Source organism: Callithrix jacchus, chromosome 4 (genome assembly GCF_049354715.1).
Source record: "Callithrix jacchus isolate 240 chromosome 4, calJac240_pri, whole genome shotgun sequence".
In the NCBI taxonomy this organism is placed as follows: Eukaryota; Metazoa; Chordata; class Mammalia; order Primates; family Cebidae; genus Callithrix; species Callithrix jacchus.
This window is the reverse complement of record NC_133505.1, coordinates 84,355,153-84,370,064: the sequence shown is the minus strand read 5'-3', so window position 1 is coordinate 84,370,064 and position 14,912 is coordinate 84,355,153. Positions and strand designations below refer to the sequence as shown.

The 14,912-nt window shown below is 34.2% G+C and overlaps 1 protein-coding gene across 7 annotated transcripts in view; it reads left to right on the top strand.

The window, feature by feature from the left end:
* Positions 1-14,912, top strand: part of PHIP (PHIP subunit of CUL4-Ring ligase complex) — a 153,192-nt gene that overhangs the window by 60,527 nt on the left and 77,753 nt on the right. For all 7 annotated transcript variants that reach the window (XM_008994689.5, XM_002746749.6, XM_078369596.1 and 4 more), the window contains 6 exons: positions 8,358-8,428; positions 9,870-9,970; positions 10,063-10,103; positions 11,104-11,202; positions 11,970-12,123; positions 12,573-12,707. In XM_008994689.5, coding sequence (XP_008992937.1) covers positions 8,358-8,428; positions 9,870-9,970; positions 10,063-10,103; positions 11,104-11,202; positions 11,970-12,123; positions 12,573-12,707 — 601 coding nt within the window. The remainder of the gene's footprint in view (positions 1-8,357; positions 8,429-9,869; positions 9,971-10,062; positions 10,104-11,103; positions 11,203-11,969; positions 12,124-12,572; positions 12,708-14,912) is intronic.

Genomic DNA, 14,912 nt, shown 5'->3' with positions numbered 1-14,912 from the left:
ACTGAAATCATAACAAACAGCTTCTCAGACCATAGTGCAATCAAGTTAGAACTCAGAATTCAGAAACCAACCCAGAACCGCACAGCTTCATGGAAACTGAACAACTGGCTCTTGAATGTTGACTGGGTAAACAATGAAATGAAGACAGAAATAAAGAAGTTCTTCGAAACCAATGAGAACGAAGACACAACATGCCAGAATCTCTGTGACACATTTAAAGCAGTCTCTAGAGTAAAGTATATAGCAATAAGTGCCCATATGAGGAGAATAGAGAGATCCAAAATTGAAACCCTATCATCAAAATTGAAAGAGCTAGAGGAACAAGATCAAAAAAACTCAAAACCCAGCAGAAGACAAGAAATACCTAAGATCAGAGCTGAACTGAAGGAGATTGAGACACGAAAAACCCTTCAAAAAATCAATAAATCCAAGAGCTGGTTTTTTTGAAAAGATCAACAAAATAGACCACTAGCCAGATTGATTAAGAAGAAAAGAGAGAACAACCAAATAGATGCAATAAAAAATGATAAAGGGGAAATCACCACAGATTCCACAGAAATTCAAACCATCATCAGAGAATATTGCAAACAACTCTATGCACATAAACTAGTAAACCTGGAAGAAATGGATAAATTCCTGGACTCCTGTGTCCTCCCAAGCCTAAACCAGGAGGAAGCTGAAACTATGAATAGACCAATAACAAGGTCAGAAGTCGAGGCAGCATTTAAGAGCCTACCACACAAAAAAAGCCCAGGTCCAGATGGGTTCACAGCCGAATTCTACCAGACACACAAAGAGGAGCTGGTACCATTCCTTCTAAAACTATTCCAAATAATCCAAATAGAGGGAATCCTTCCCAAATCATTTTATGAGACCAACATCATCCTGATACCAAAACCCGGCAGAGACCCAACAAGAAAAGGAAACTTCAGGCCAATATCCATGATGAACATAGATGCAAAAATCTTCAATAAAATATTGGCAAGCCGATTGCAACAGCAAATCAAAAAACTTATTCATCATGATCAAGTAGGATTCATCCCGCGGATGCAAGGCTGGTTCAACATATGCAAGCCTATCAACGTAATTCATCACATAAACAGAACCAAAAACAAAAACCACATGATTATCTGAAGTGACGCAGAGAAGGCATTTGACAAAATTCAACAGCCCTTTATGCTAAAAACCCTCAATAAACTCGGTATCGAAGGAACGTATCTCAAAGTAACAAAAGCTATTTATGACAAACCAACAGCCAATATCATACTGAATGGGCAAAAACTGGAAGCATTCCCTTTGAAATCCGGCACTAGACAAGGATGCCCTCTGTCACCACTTCTATTCAATATAGTACTGGAAGTTCTAGCCAGAGCAATCAGGCAAGAAAAAGAAATAAAGGGTATTCAAATAGGAAAGGTGGAAGCCAAATTGTCTCTATTTGCAGACGACATGATAGTATACCTAGAAGACCCCATCGCCTCAGCCCAAAAACTCCTGAAACTGATAAGCAACTTCAGCAAAGTCTCAGGATATAAAATCAATGTGCAAAAATCACAAGCATTCATCTACACCAATAACAGACTTAAAGAAAGCCAAATCAAGAACGAACTGCCATTCTCAATTGCTACAAAAAGAATAAAATACCTTGGAATACAACTCACAAGGAACGTAAGGGACCTCTTCAAGGAGAACTACAAACCACTGCTCAACGAAATCAGAGAGGACACAAACCGATGGAGAAACATTCCATGTTCATGGTTAGGAAGAATTAATATCGTGAAAATGGCTATACTGCCCAAAGTAATTTACGGAATCAACGCTATCCCCATCAAGCTACCATTGACTTTCTTCACAGAACTGGAAAAAACCACCATGAACTTCATATGGAACCAAAAGAGAGCCCGCATAGCCAAGTCAATTCTAAGCAAAAAGAACACAGCGGGGGGCATCACCCTACTGGATTTCAAACTATACTACAAGGCTACAGTAATCAAAACAGCATGGTACTGGTACCAAAACAGAGATATAGACCAATGGAACAAAACAGAGGCACCCTAGGCAACACAACATATCTACAACTATACAATCTTTAATGAACCTGACAAAAACAAGCAATGGGGAAAGGATTCCCTGTTTATCAAATGGTGTTGGGAAAACTGGCTAGCCATGTGCAGAAAGCAGAAACTGGACCCCTTCCTGACACCTTACACTAAAATTAACTCCAGATGGATTAAAGACTTAAACACAAGACCTGGCACGATAAAAACCCTAGAAGGAAATCTAGGCAAAACTATCCAGGACATAGGAGTAGGCAAGGACTTCATGAACAAAACACCAAAAGCATTGGCAACAAAAGCCAAAATAGACAAATGGGACCTAATCAAACTCCACAGCTTACCCATCTGACAAAGGGCTGATATCCAGAATTTACAAAGAACTCAAACAGATTTACAGGAAAAAAACAAGCCCATTCAACATTGGGCAAAGGATATGAACAGACACTTTACAAAAGAAGACATATATGAGGCCAACAGTCATATGAAAAAATGCTCATCGTCACTGGTCATCAGAGAGATGCAAATCAAAACCACATTGAGATACTATCTCACGCCAGTTAGAATGGCGATCATTAAAAAATCTGGAGACAACAGATGCTGGAGAGGATGTGGAGATAAAGGAATACTTTTACACTCTTGGCGGGAGTGTAGTTCCCATTGTGTTAGACAGTGTCTAACCATGGTTAGTTCAACCATTGTGGAAGACAGTGTGGCGATTCCTCAAGGCCTTAGAAATAGAAATTCCATTTGACCCAGCAATCCCATTACTGGGTATATATCCAAAAGACTATAAATCGTTCTACTATAAGGACACATGTACACGAATGTTCATTGCAGCACTGTTTACAATAGCAAAGACCTGGAATCAACCCAAATGCCCATTGATAATAGACTGGATTGGAAAAATGTGGCACATATACACCATGGAATATTATGCAGCAATCAGAAATGATGAGTTTGTGTCGTTTGTAGGGACATAGATGAATCTGGAGAACATCATTCTCAGCAAACTGACACAAGAACAGAAGATGAAAACACCGCATATTCTCACTCATAGGCGGGTGATGAAGAATGAGAGCACATGGACACAGGGAGTGGAGTACTGAACACTGGGGTCTATTGGGGGGAAAAGGGGAGGGCCAGTGGGAGGGGGAGGAGGGGAGGGATAACCTGGGGAGAAATGCCAAATGTGGGTGAAGGGGAGAAAGGAGGCAAAACACACTGCTATGTGTGTACCTACGCAACTGTCTTGCATGCTCTGCTCATGTACCCCAAAACCTAAAATGCAATTAAAAAAAAATTATCTGTACTGCAAGGCAAGCTTTTTTAACTTAATGTGTATTTACATTCTTGTAGAGTGGTACTTATGGAAGCTTGGGGGCCATGATAGCTTGAGTAACATAATGAAACTACATTTGAGAAAAGATTGTGATTTAAAACATGGTTCTTTGGACAAAAGAAAGTTGACTTCACTTTAGTTGCATCCCTCATATCTAAAGTCTTTCTATAGATACTTGGATAAAAGTTGAAATATTTTACTGATGTGTATGGACAATAGCAATAGTTAATTGTTAATTGTTGTTTCATTATGTATATTTTTACCTCCTTGTGGACCTGATTGGGATGCCTTTCTCTTTTCCTACTTATTTTTTTAGAGAAGAAAGCGTGATAATGATCAAATTGGTTTAGGAACAGAATATGTTTTACAGAATTAAACTCTCATCTTATGTGTGCTTATTGAGGATTAATATTGCTAAGTACAGTAACATTTCATGTTTCTGGACACTTGAGAAGTGATTTATTCCATATAAATGATTTTTTTAAGAACCTTTATGTGAATCACATCTAAATCGCTGCCCTAATACAGTATTTTTTTCTCCATCAATGTTTTTACATAGATATAATTAGGAAAATACATGAAAAGGATTTTATTTTATCATAGGTATTTATATTAATTTTAATAGCTTAGATTATGTTCTAAAGAGTTTTTATATACGACTTAGTAATTTTTTTTTTATTTTTGGACTTTAAAGTTTTTTCTAGTTATTTATAAGTAATTTTCTTTTCTGTTTGGCATTAAAATTATCCCTTAAAATTTATAAATTCAGAGTTCAGGCGTAAGAATGAGTAATCTGGCTGGGCATGATGGCTTATGCCTGAAATCTCAGAACTTTGGGAGGCTAAGGGAGGAAGATGACTTGGGTTCAGAACTTCAAGATCATCCTCAGTAAAATAGCAGGACCCTGTCTCTACAAAAATTAAACAAGCAAACAAACAAAATGCCAGGCATGGTGATGCATACTTATGCTCCCAGCTACTCAGGAGTCTGAGGTGAGCCGCTTGTTTGAGCCCAGGAGTTGGAGGCTGAAGTGAGCTGTGATCCTAGCACTATATTCTAGCCTCAGCGACAGAGCCAAGATCCTATCTCATAAAAATAAGAATAATCTGTTACTCTTTAGATATAAGTTTTGGAACACCTACTTTCTTTATGTATTTACACATGGTCGAAAACCGCCAAAAATTAGGCAGGTTTTAGATTGCTACTGTGTTTATGTCACATAGGATTCAATTAATAATCAAAGGCAAAAATTGTATTGAGCTATAATACTTTTGTATAATCTGCTGGGGGAAATGACTTTAGAAACCCAGCATCTGCATTAGTTTAATGAATCTTCAACTTTGGGAACTCAAATATCTTAATAAATTCACTTTCATGTGTATATTATCAACTCTTACCAGTAAAGATGCTGTTTCTTAAATGGGTAATCTAAGTGGCCAAGTTAACCATAAGCTAGCCCCAGAGTAGAAGGGGCTACTTCCTTCCTCTGAGTAGAAGGAAGCTGTCCAAGTATATTTAAACTTAGGTGTAAAGAGACTAGGAATCCTAAAATATGTATATAATATTATTACAAATTTGTATTTGTAATTATTAGGCACTTAGTCTGCCAGGCTAGTACTAAGCATTTCACATTTGTTATCTCAATTCCTGTAAGAACCCTTTGAGAAAGGTACAGTTACTATCTCTGGAGCAGATAGGGGAACAAACTGGGGCACAGCAGGTTACATTGTTAGCAGGTGGTACTGGAGTCAGGATTTAAATACTACTAGAAGTATACTTTCAGAAACCCCTTTTAACCACTATGCCAAACTAAACCACAGTTAGTCATTGAAGAATTGGCTGGAACTTACTGAACCTAATAAAAATACTAATATTTATTGAGCATATTGGACACTGTACTAAGCACTTTACGTGAATCACACTGGTTTAAATCTCCCAGCAACTCTGAGATAGGTTCTATTACCACCCCTGTTTCACAGGTGAGGAGACTGAGGTACAGAAGTGTTAACTTGCCTAAGGTCACACATTTGATAAGTGGTAGAACTGAAAACTGAACTCCGCCCAAGGCCCTTTTTAAAAATGTTTCCTCAAATAATGCATCTAAAAACAAATTGTGGGTACTCACTTGTTTTTTACCTTTAAGAATATGAAATCTTTTTACTTTTAGTTTTTGTGGGTACATAGTAGGTGTATATATTTTTGGGGTACATGAGATCTTTTGATATAGACATGCAGTGCTTAATAATCACATGGTGTTAAAGGAGGTATGCATCCCTTCAAGCATTTGTCCTTTGTGTTACAAACTATCCAATTATACTCTTATTTACAAGTGTATAACTATTATTGACTATAGTCACGCTGTTGTGCTGTCAAATACTAGGCCCTATTTATTCTTCGTATTATTTTTGTAATACATACCCACCTCTCCTCTTCCTCCCACTACCTTTCTAGCCTGTGATAACCATCCTGTCTCATGAATTCAACTGTTTTGATTTTTAGATCCCCAAAATAAGTGAGAACATGTGATGTTTGTCTTTTTATTTAACTTCGCATAATAACCTCCAGTTCCATCTGTGTGGTTACAAAAGATAGGATCTCATTCTTTTTTATGGCTGACTAGTATTCCATTGTGTATAAGTACCACATTTTTATCCATTTATCTATTACAGACACTGCTTATTTCCAAATCTTTGCTATTGTGGCCGGGTGCATTTTCTCACTCTGTAATCCCAGCACTTTGGGAGGCCAAGGAGGACGGATCGACTGAGGTTAGGGATTTGAGACTGGGTTGGCCAACATGGTAAAACCCCGTCTCCACTGAAAACACAAAAATTAGCTGGGCGTGGTGGTGTGCACCTGTAATCTCAGTTCCTTTGGAGTCTGAGGCATGAGAATAATTTGAACCTGGGAGGTGGAGGTTGCAGTGAGCCAAGATAGTGTCACTGCACTCCAGCCGGGGTGACAGAATTAGGCTCTCTCTCCCAAAAAAAAAGTAACTTATAGTGCTTTATTAAGTTTATTGGACAATCAAAATAATTCAGTGTGTAAAGAGAATTGTCTAAAAATATGTAACATTAACAATGACAAAGACTTACATGGTTGTCCATCAGGTTCTAAAGCATCTGTGTTTATGTTTTCCTTTAAACTAAGTTAACTGATTTGCTTTAAACCTAAACAAATAAAACACATAATTTACTTACATTGTCACACTAATTAATATTTTAAGATATAATTTCATTGCTTTTGTCATTCAACTGTAATTTAACTTATAAAATTATAAGTTGAGGCAGGAGAATCACTTGAACCCAGGAGACCGAGGTTGCAGTGAGCCGAGATTGTGCCACTGCACTCCACCCTGGGCCACAGAGCAAGACTTAGTCTCAGAAAACAAAACAAAACAAAAAGACACACAAATCTTTGCTACTGTGAACAGTGCTGCAGCAAACATGGGAGTGCAGCTATCTCTTTAATGTATTGATTTCCTTTCTAAAATAAAAATCTTTTTAAAAATGGTAGTTTATAGGACTGTTTGTATATTTTATGATGAGTCTCATCTTGGTTAAAGGTTTGCTTCAAACTTATATGAACAGTTGTACCAAAAATTAACAAAAATCTAGAACTACAATCCATAAGATACCTAATGAAAGCAGTGCATTTAGTTGCTTTCATAATTCAGTTTAATTTGCTTAAATTACAGTTAATTTTGCTCTGAATAAATGTTTAGGTTTTAAGAATGTTTTATTATCTGTCTCTTTAAATGATATTTGTTCTGCTCAGCTGTTACATTAGAGCCTGTGAATGTTAATAGAATTTGTTGAAAATACTAATTTAAAACTATGTACAAACTTAATTTTTAAAATTATTCTGTGTCAGTATAAAGGATAATTCTTATTGCTCAGAATATATATAATATTAGGTTGGTGAAAAATAATTGCGGTTTTGCCATTATTTTATTAGCAAAAAGTAGAAAAAAAAAATGACAGAAACTGCAATTATTTTTGCACCAACCTATAGCTCAGAAATATTTTAACTATACACCTTTTTCTAGCAAATGATCAAAAAACTAAAACTCTGAATTTGTTAAGATTGTGAAAGTTATATAGGCTTAAGGCTCTAATTATTTTTGCATTTCCTCAAATAGTGTAGAAGAACTGTGCAGTAAGTAGGGCTTCAAATATAATCAGTATATTGGAACATTACATATACATTGTTAAATGTATTACAGCTAGTATCATTATAAAAATCTTCATTTTCTCATTTGGTTGACTGTAACATTAAACATTTAATATTGTTAGTATTAATATAAAACCTGTAATCTATAATACAGTTATGCAATTAATATAAATATAGCTAAGTGTAACGCATTTTCTATAGATTGCTACTTTGAATCAGCATTATAGTTGACATGAGCCAGATTATCTTCAGATTTTCATGAGGATAAGTGTTGGATTCCTACTTGTGGGGGTCTTAAAGGACATGTTTTATCACATTAGTAGGTTAAAGAAGGAGAGGCTTAATTAACAATGTAAAATACTGAAAAAGTTCAGTTACTGGTGGTATACATAAGGCACAGACACAGCACCTATTTTGCTAGTGTGTTTGTATTTGTGAATAGCTTAGTTCCTTATTATGTACATTGCTATTCTGTATGAAAAACTGAGAACATTTAAAATTTGATTAGAAGTAAGTGTAACTAGGAACTATATGTATGGAATGACAGGATTGTTCCATTTACATAATTGTGTAATCAGGAGCTCCTACAAAATCTGTATCTAGCTGGAAGTTCTACAAGGTCTGCTGATTTATGACACATAATGATTCCTAAGTTGTTTTTAGGAAGGGAGCCATCTGTTGCTTCTCACTTAATTTTGTCCTTCTGTGGATTCTTTTTTGAAACAGATTATTTCTGGTGCTATTGGTTCCTTTAGGGTATTTTAAATTGTTTATTTTTTGTATTATAGCCCAAGACCTGCAAAATTTACAGAGCGCCCTCGGCCTGGAGTTCAAATGATCTGTTCTTCTTTTAGTGCTGGTAAGATCCCCCCATTCTTATTTTCCGTTTAAAGTTATTCATTTAGAAACCTTCTAGTGCAGCACATAATATTTAGGAAAATATTTACTATTGTATTATAAATCATGTTCTTATACATATGTCACTGCTAATAAGCAACCGAGAATTATTATAAACTATTAGAAACACTTCAATTATGCAAGAGTTTATAGAATCACATAACTAATATTTTTCTTTAAGAAGACTATAATGTTCTAGTAGGAGAATAGTTTCAAAATTGACTCTGTTAAAGAATGAATGTTTAAATAGTTGTTTCATTGTAAGAATGGTATTTTAAATCTGGTTTATGTTTTCATGGATTTTGGAGGTATTCTATAGTTAAGTAAAATTAATTTGATTGATATTTGTGTATCTTTATTAGTTAATTTGCTATCTATTGTTATTTGTGCTTTGAAAAGTGTGTGTAATCATGCCAAGATTCCAATTCAGATTTGTGTTGATGCATCAGCATTTTGAATAGATGCTAGGGTGTGTTTAAACAAGTTACTAAATCTGGATATTAAAGAAACATGAATAGATCCAAATACTGTCTAATACCTGTTCCTCCTACCTTTAGTTTTAGTTTTACTTTTTCTGCTTATTTTATGATAGGGTATAGGAGTATTACCTGAGATGAGGGATGGCAAACTGATGAAGTGAATCTGTTTTTGCCATACTAATATCCAAACATCTTCATTCTCTGACTTACAGATTTCTAGTGTCACTGTTATGGATTCAGTGTTCCTTGTAATCACACAAATATAGGCCCCATACATGCATCCAGAGTACTCTGGATTTTTCAAAGACAGTTTAATTTTTTTAAGGGGTTGGTGGGTAGATCATTTAGCAAAAGTAGTTAAGTATTTCATTATATACAGGCATTGCTTTCAATACTGTGGAAGAGTATTACTCTTGAGTACACTGCATGTAGAAATAACTGTAATGCAAGGTAAAATGAATGTGCTACAAAACAGAGTCTTAAGGGAGTTCTGAAGAGAGCAGCCTCATTTGATTTCAAAGTTTGTAAAGAAAAGTCACTGAGGGAGTTGGACCTTAAAAGTTTGATAAGATTTTGACAGATGGGAAATGAGACAAGAGAAAAATTTCAGCAGAGTTGAGAGAGAAGTATTTTCTAGTGAAGATGAATGATATCGTATGGTTATATATAATTTAGTGAAATTATTTTTAAGCAAAGCTTTACTTCTGTACACATTGAAAAATTCATTCTAGTCCAAGATAGATATATTCTTAAACTTCTTTCTTAAATTTCAGTTAGATGTGTTATTTATAGAGAATAAATGTGAATGGTTTTGGAGTAAAATATTAATTCAATATATATTGTAATTTTGCTTACATTTTATCTAATTTTCAGAGATTTTGAAGTTACATTTTACTAATAAGTAATTGCTTTTATTCTTCATAGGTGGAATGTTTCTGGCGACGGGAAGCACAGATCATATTATTCGGGTTTATTTTTTTGGATCAGGTCAGCCAGAGAAAATATCAGAATTGGAGTTTCATACTGTAAGTATTGGTGAAAAGAATTAGATGAGTAAAATTTGTATGAGTCTAACAGTTTATATTCAGCACCCACTTTTTTATTTGTTTATATATAGGACAAAGTTGACAGTATCCAGTTTTCCAACACTAGTAACAGGTAAAATATTTGTCTCATTTAATTCTAACTTTAAAATTATGAAATGAAGACAATTTTAGTATTCAGGTTTTATTTAGAGATGTGTGAGAAATAATCACCTACCTAAAATAAAGATCGTGACCAGTTATACTTAAAAAGTGAATATAGCCATTACATTCATAGACACGTCTTTATTTTATTTTTAATAATGTTAGTATACTTGGACTCTTTTAGTAATTACTGCTTATTTTTTTATTGGGAGACAGAGTCTCAGTCTGTCACCGGCTGGAGTGCAGTGGCGCGATCTCGGCTCACTGCAACCTCTGCCTCCTGGGTTCAAGCGATTCTCCTGCCTCAGCCTCTCAAGTAGCTGGGACTACAAGTGCTCACCACCATGCTCAGCTAATTTTTTGTATTTTATTAGAGACGGGGTTTTGCCATGTTGTCCAGCATGGTCTCGATCTCTGACCTTGCGATCTGCCTGCCTTGGCCTCCCAAAATGCTGGGATTACAGGCATGAGCCACCGTGCCTGGCCAATAACTGCTTATTAAACTACCCTGTATGTTTCAGATATGTATCAAAATGTAGAGAAGCTTTTGGAAATGTGTCACAGTATAATGCTTGAGGCAGACCTGTTTATTGATGATATTGTGTAAATTTTCCCATGTTCTTGTTATAAAAGGAAATAAAATTACTTACAATACGTTGAGTAGAGTAAGTCAGATTCTTTAATATTGAGAGGAAAATTATTGTTTTTCCTTGGAAAATATTGATTTTATTTCTGGAGTAGTAAATAGTGACCTGAAATCATTTTTGAAAATGTTATTTTTGAGACCTAGTCATGAAAATTGGAACATTTGTATATAGAATTCTAAAAAGGCCCATAAAGTTTCAGAAGTTATTAGAATGCTGTATAAATAAAGATGAATGCTGTCTTTTTAAACGAGATCTCTGGGAAAAGTGTATTTTGGTGAAGCATATGTGATTTTTCTTTGGGGGATTGAATTCCTTTTAATATAGATTTGTAAGTGGGAGTCGTGATGGGACAGCACGCATTTGGCAATTTAAACGAAGAGAATGGAAGAGCATTTTGTTGGATATGGCTACTCGTCCAGTAGGGTAAGAGGTCAAATTTGAAATACTGTGTAGATATTGATTATTTAAAGTATGTTATAGTGCAGGTTAGAGTGACTCAGCCTATAAAATTATATGTCATGTTAAAATTACTACTTTTCTGCAATAACTATAGGTGCATTTGGAGATGAGCAGTGTTGATTTTTATGAAATGATTCACTGGCATATTTGAGGAGATCTGCTGCATTAATATTTTTTTAAGGGGATGATAAAAGCACTGTAAGAATAATTTTTAAATATTTTTTTCAGAAGCCAGAACTTATTATGTTTCATTTTATTACAGAGGGACAATGTTTTATATACAGTGGTTTCCTCAGCCAAGATAAATTATACTCCGTGTTGTAACTGTTATTTTGGTTTTAATATTTTATCATTTTTTCCACTTGTAATTATGTTTAGTCATCTCAGATGAATGGGAAAACAGAACAGTCAGCAGGGATGACAGCAACAGTAAAAGGTGGAGAGTGAGCAGCATGGCACAGAATTCCTAGATCTAGATAGAGTTATAGCAGTGATGTCTATGCCAAGATCATGTTACTAATGATTTAGAAGTGCTGGAATTGTGGAAATACTGGATTTCCTGACCCAGTGCAGGGATTTTTATCATCATTCCATGTTGATTCAAACTTTCCAGTTACTGTTAAGTGACAGTTATTAGGTTAATGAATATAAATACAAATTATAGATTATGCATTTTGGTTTTTGTTCTGTCAGTACTTAAATAGTGTAAACAAATACTTCCTCATTTTCAGCCAAAACCTTCAAGGAATAGAAGATAAAATCACGAAAATGAAAGTTACTATGGTAGCTTGGGATCGACATGACAATACAGTTATAACTGCAGTTAATAACATGACTCTGAAAGTTTGGAACTCTTACACTGGTCAACTAATTCATGTCCTGATGGTGAGAAAAGAATTCTAATTTTACTTGATATAATTGAAGCTCACTATAGAATGAAATATTCTCATTGAGGAATAAAGTCTTTCATGTTAGCTAAAAACTCTTGCTTGCTGGTGTAACAGGGGTTTGCGAGTGATTGGGAATAATTTAACAATGCAGTTAAACAGGTTAGGCTTGGAAATGTATAGTAGATATTTGCTGTCTTTTCATAATGAAAAGATCCATCCACTAACAGTAGTCTCGTGTGTTACTAGATGATAGCAAAGGCCTGGACAATGATACTAGCTCAGTTTCATTGTTATTTCTACAAGACAAATTTAAAGATTTTTGCCAATTTAATAAAACATAAAACTTTGTTTCTAGAAATATTGCCATATTGATGTTTCATTGTGTTTTGTTTTTCTTTCTTTTTTTAATATCTACGATTTCTTGACACTTCAAAAATATTCCAGGGTCATGAAGATGAGGTGTTTGTTCTCGAACCACACCCATTCGACCCTAGAGTTCTCTTTTCTGCTGGTCATGATGGAAACGTGATAGTGTGGGATCTGGCAAGAGGAGTCAAAATACGATCTTATTTCAATATGGTAATTATCAGTCTCTTCATTTTATACCTGCTAAAGATTTGGGAGCTTTTTGACAAAGGTACTCTGCCTGTCACAAAGGAAATCCATTTAAAAACTGGTTTATTATTTTGACTTTAAATTTTCATCAATAAAGAATGATTTATTCCACACCTTTATTGACATGCTGAATGCAAAAGAAAATTAATTGTGCATATTACAGTGTCTGTAGATGGTGATAACTGTTTTAGTTTTATTAGTTTTAGCAGTGAAACTTTGGAAATTTACAAGTCTGAAAATACAATATAGAGAAGAAAAAATATTTGGAAAACCATGTGAAGAAATTATAAATAAATACTTAGATTGTATTGTACTTTTTTAGTCTTTTAGCACAACAGAATTTGATTCCAGTACGTTGATTTTAAAATTAAAGCCAAAGAATCAGGCATTTCTTGCTTTTAATCAAATGGTAGTATATTAATATTTGAGTTTATACCCCTTTCTCTCCACATTTTGGTTCTTAGATTTTAACATAATTTGCTGAGCATTTGAATTACAATGTTTTAATGTATCACATACAGCTTATGGAGCTGGTTCCACTTCTGTCCAACAACTGTATGAAATATAAGGTCTCCTCAACTACTACAGCTTATGTAATTATATTTTTAAAAATTCTACTTTCTGTATATTAGAAATACCATTCAATAGAAAACAAAAGAAAAAAATATATTTCTACTATTTCAGCATGTTTAAATTAAAAAAAAATTATAAAAACCTTTAGTAATGAACCATAAAACAATGCAGTTAGTACATATGGTCGGAATTTTGCCAAATAAATTATTTCACAAAACAGTTGTTTGTGAAATAATGGTTTGTGGAAAAATTACATGTATTTGATGCTGTGCTTGATTGATAATAATCAGAGTAAGTTATTTCTGTGTTGTGAGAATGCAGATATAACAGCTAATTCATTAGTCAGGGAAATAACTTAAGCTATCTTTAAGGCTGTGCCTTCGTGCACATTCAGTAAGAAATAAGGTTTGTAAAACCTCTGTTTCTAGAAAACAGTGTTAATTATTTGGTGTGCACTTGTTAGTTATGGATGGATGGATGGATGGATTTCCTTTGGGATTGTATGGAGATGTTTTAAAAAGCAAATCTGTAAATATGCTAGTAAAAATCTTTTTTTCTTTTCTATACTTTTGTTTCTAATTTGCTCCTTTTTGGAATATCTGTTGAATAAGGAAATTAGTCATTTCTCAGTTTGTCTTTATAGCTTCAAAAAAAAAAAAAAAATGTGTGGGCTCTAGATATACTAGTGGCTTCATTTAGTAGTTTTGTATTTCCAAAGGGCATTATTGTATTGGTAGAGGGCTTGGAAGGAAACTTTTCTCTCATAATTGAATACTGCTTTAACTTTTCAGTTACAAAGGTGAATTTTCCTTTATCAGGTAAGGTGGTCACACTAATATTCTACCTTTTCAGTAGATAAAAAAACTACAGCACCTTGAGAATTAAGTGATTTGCTCTTAGACCATTAAAAATTAGTAATGTAACCAGGAGAAGTCAGCTGTAATCTATACTTTTAGCTAATTATATTACTGCCTTAAAAATTGTTTATTGTTAAATAAGAGTTTTAGATGAGGATATTTTTCTGTTTCTTTTTATGGATAAGAGATAGAAAAACCTCTAAAGGGCAGAAGAAACAAATTGATGTAATAAGTTGAATTGGGTAGTATCCATAGAATTGCAGACTATGAGTGAAACATAAACCAGAAAGGCTAAAAAATATATCCTGCATTAAAAAAAAACAGAAAGTAAGCCACTCTTATTCTCATTAAAATAAAGATACTACCGTTAATTTTGTATGTGATGTTGAATGGTTCCCACATATTTTACCTCCTTTGGGTCTCATGAAAACCTTTTAAGTTAATCAAGATAGATTTTATTATTCTTGGGCTTCAGAATGAAGAAACTATATTACAGAGATGAAGTGCTTTGCACAAATTTACTGAGTTCACACAGCTATTATGCGGGCATAAACCCATGATTCTGGCTGTTGCTAATATGTTCAAATCTAATGGTTGGCTTTTTGAGCTTTTGTTAATGTTACTGCATAGCCAACTTCTAACTATACCCAATTAGTGATACGTCTTTAAAGAAATGTTTTCATGATGGTAATAACTCTGAGCAGATCTTTTGACATCTTACTCTTTACCTTAATTTTAT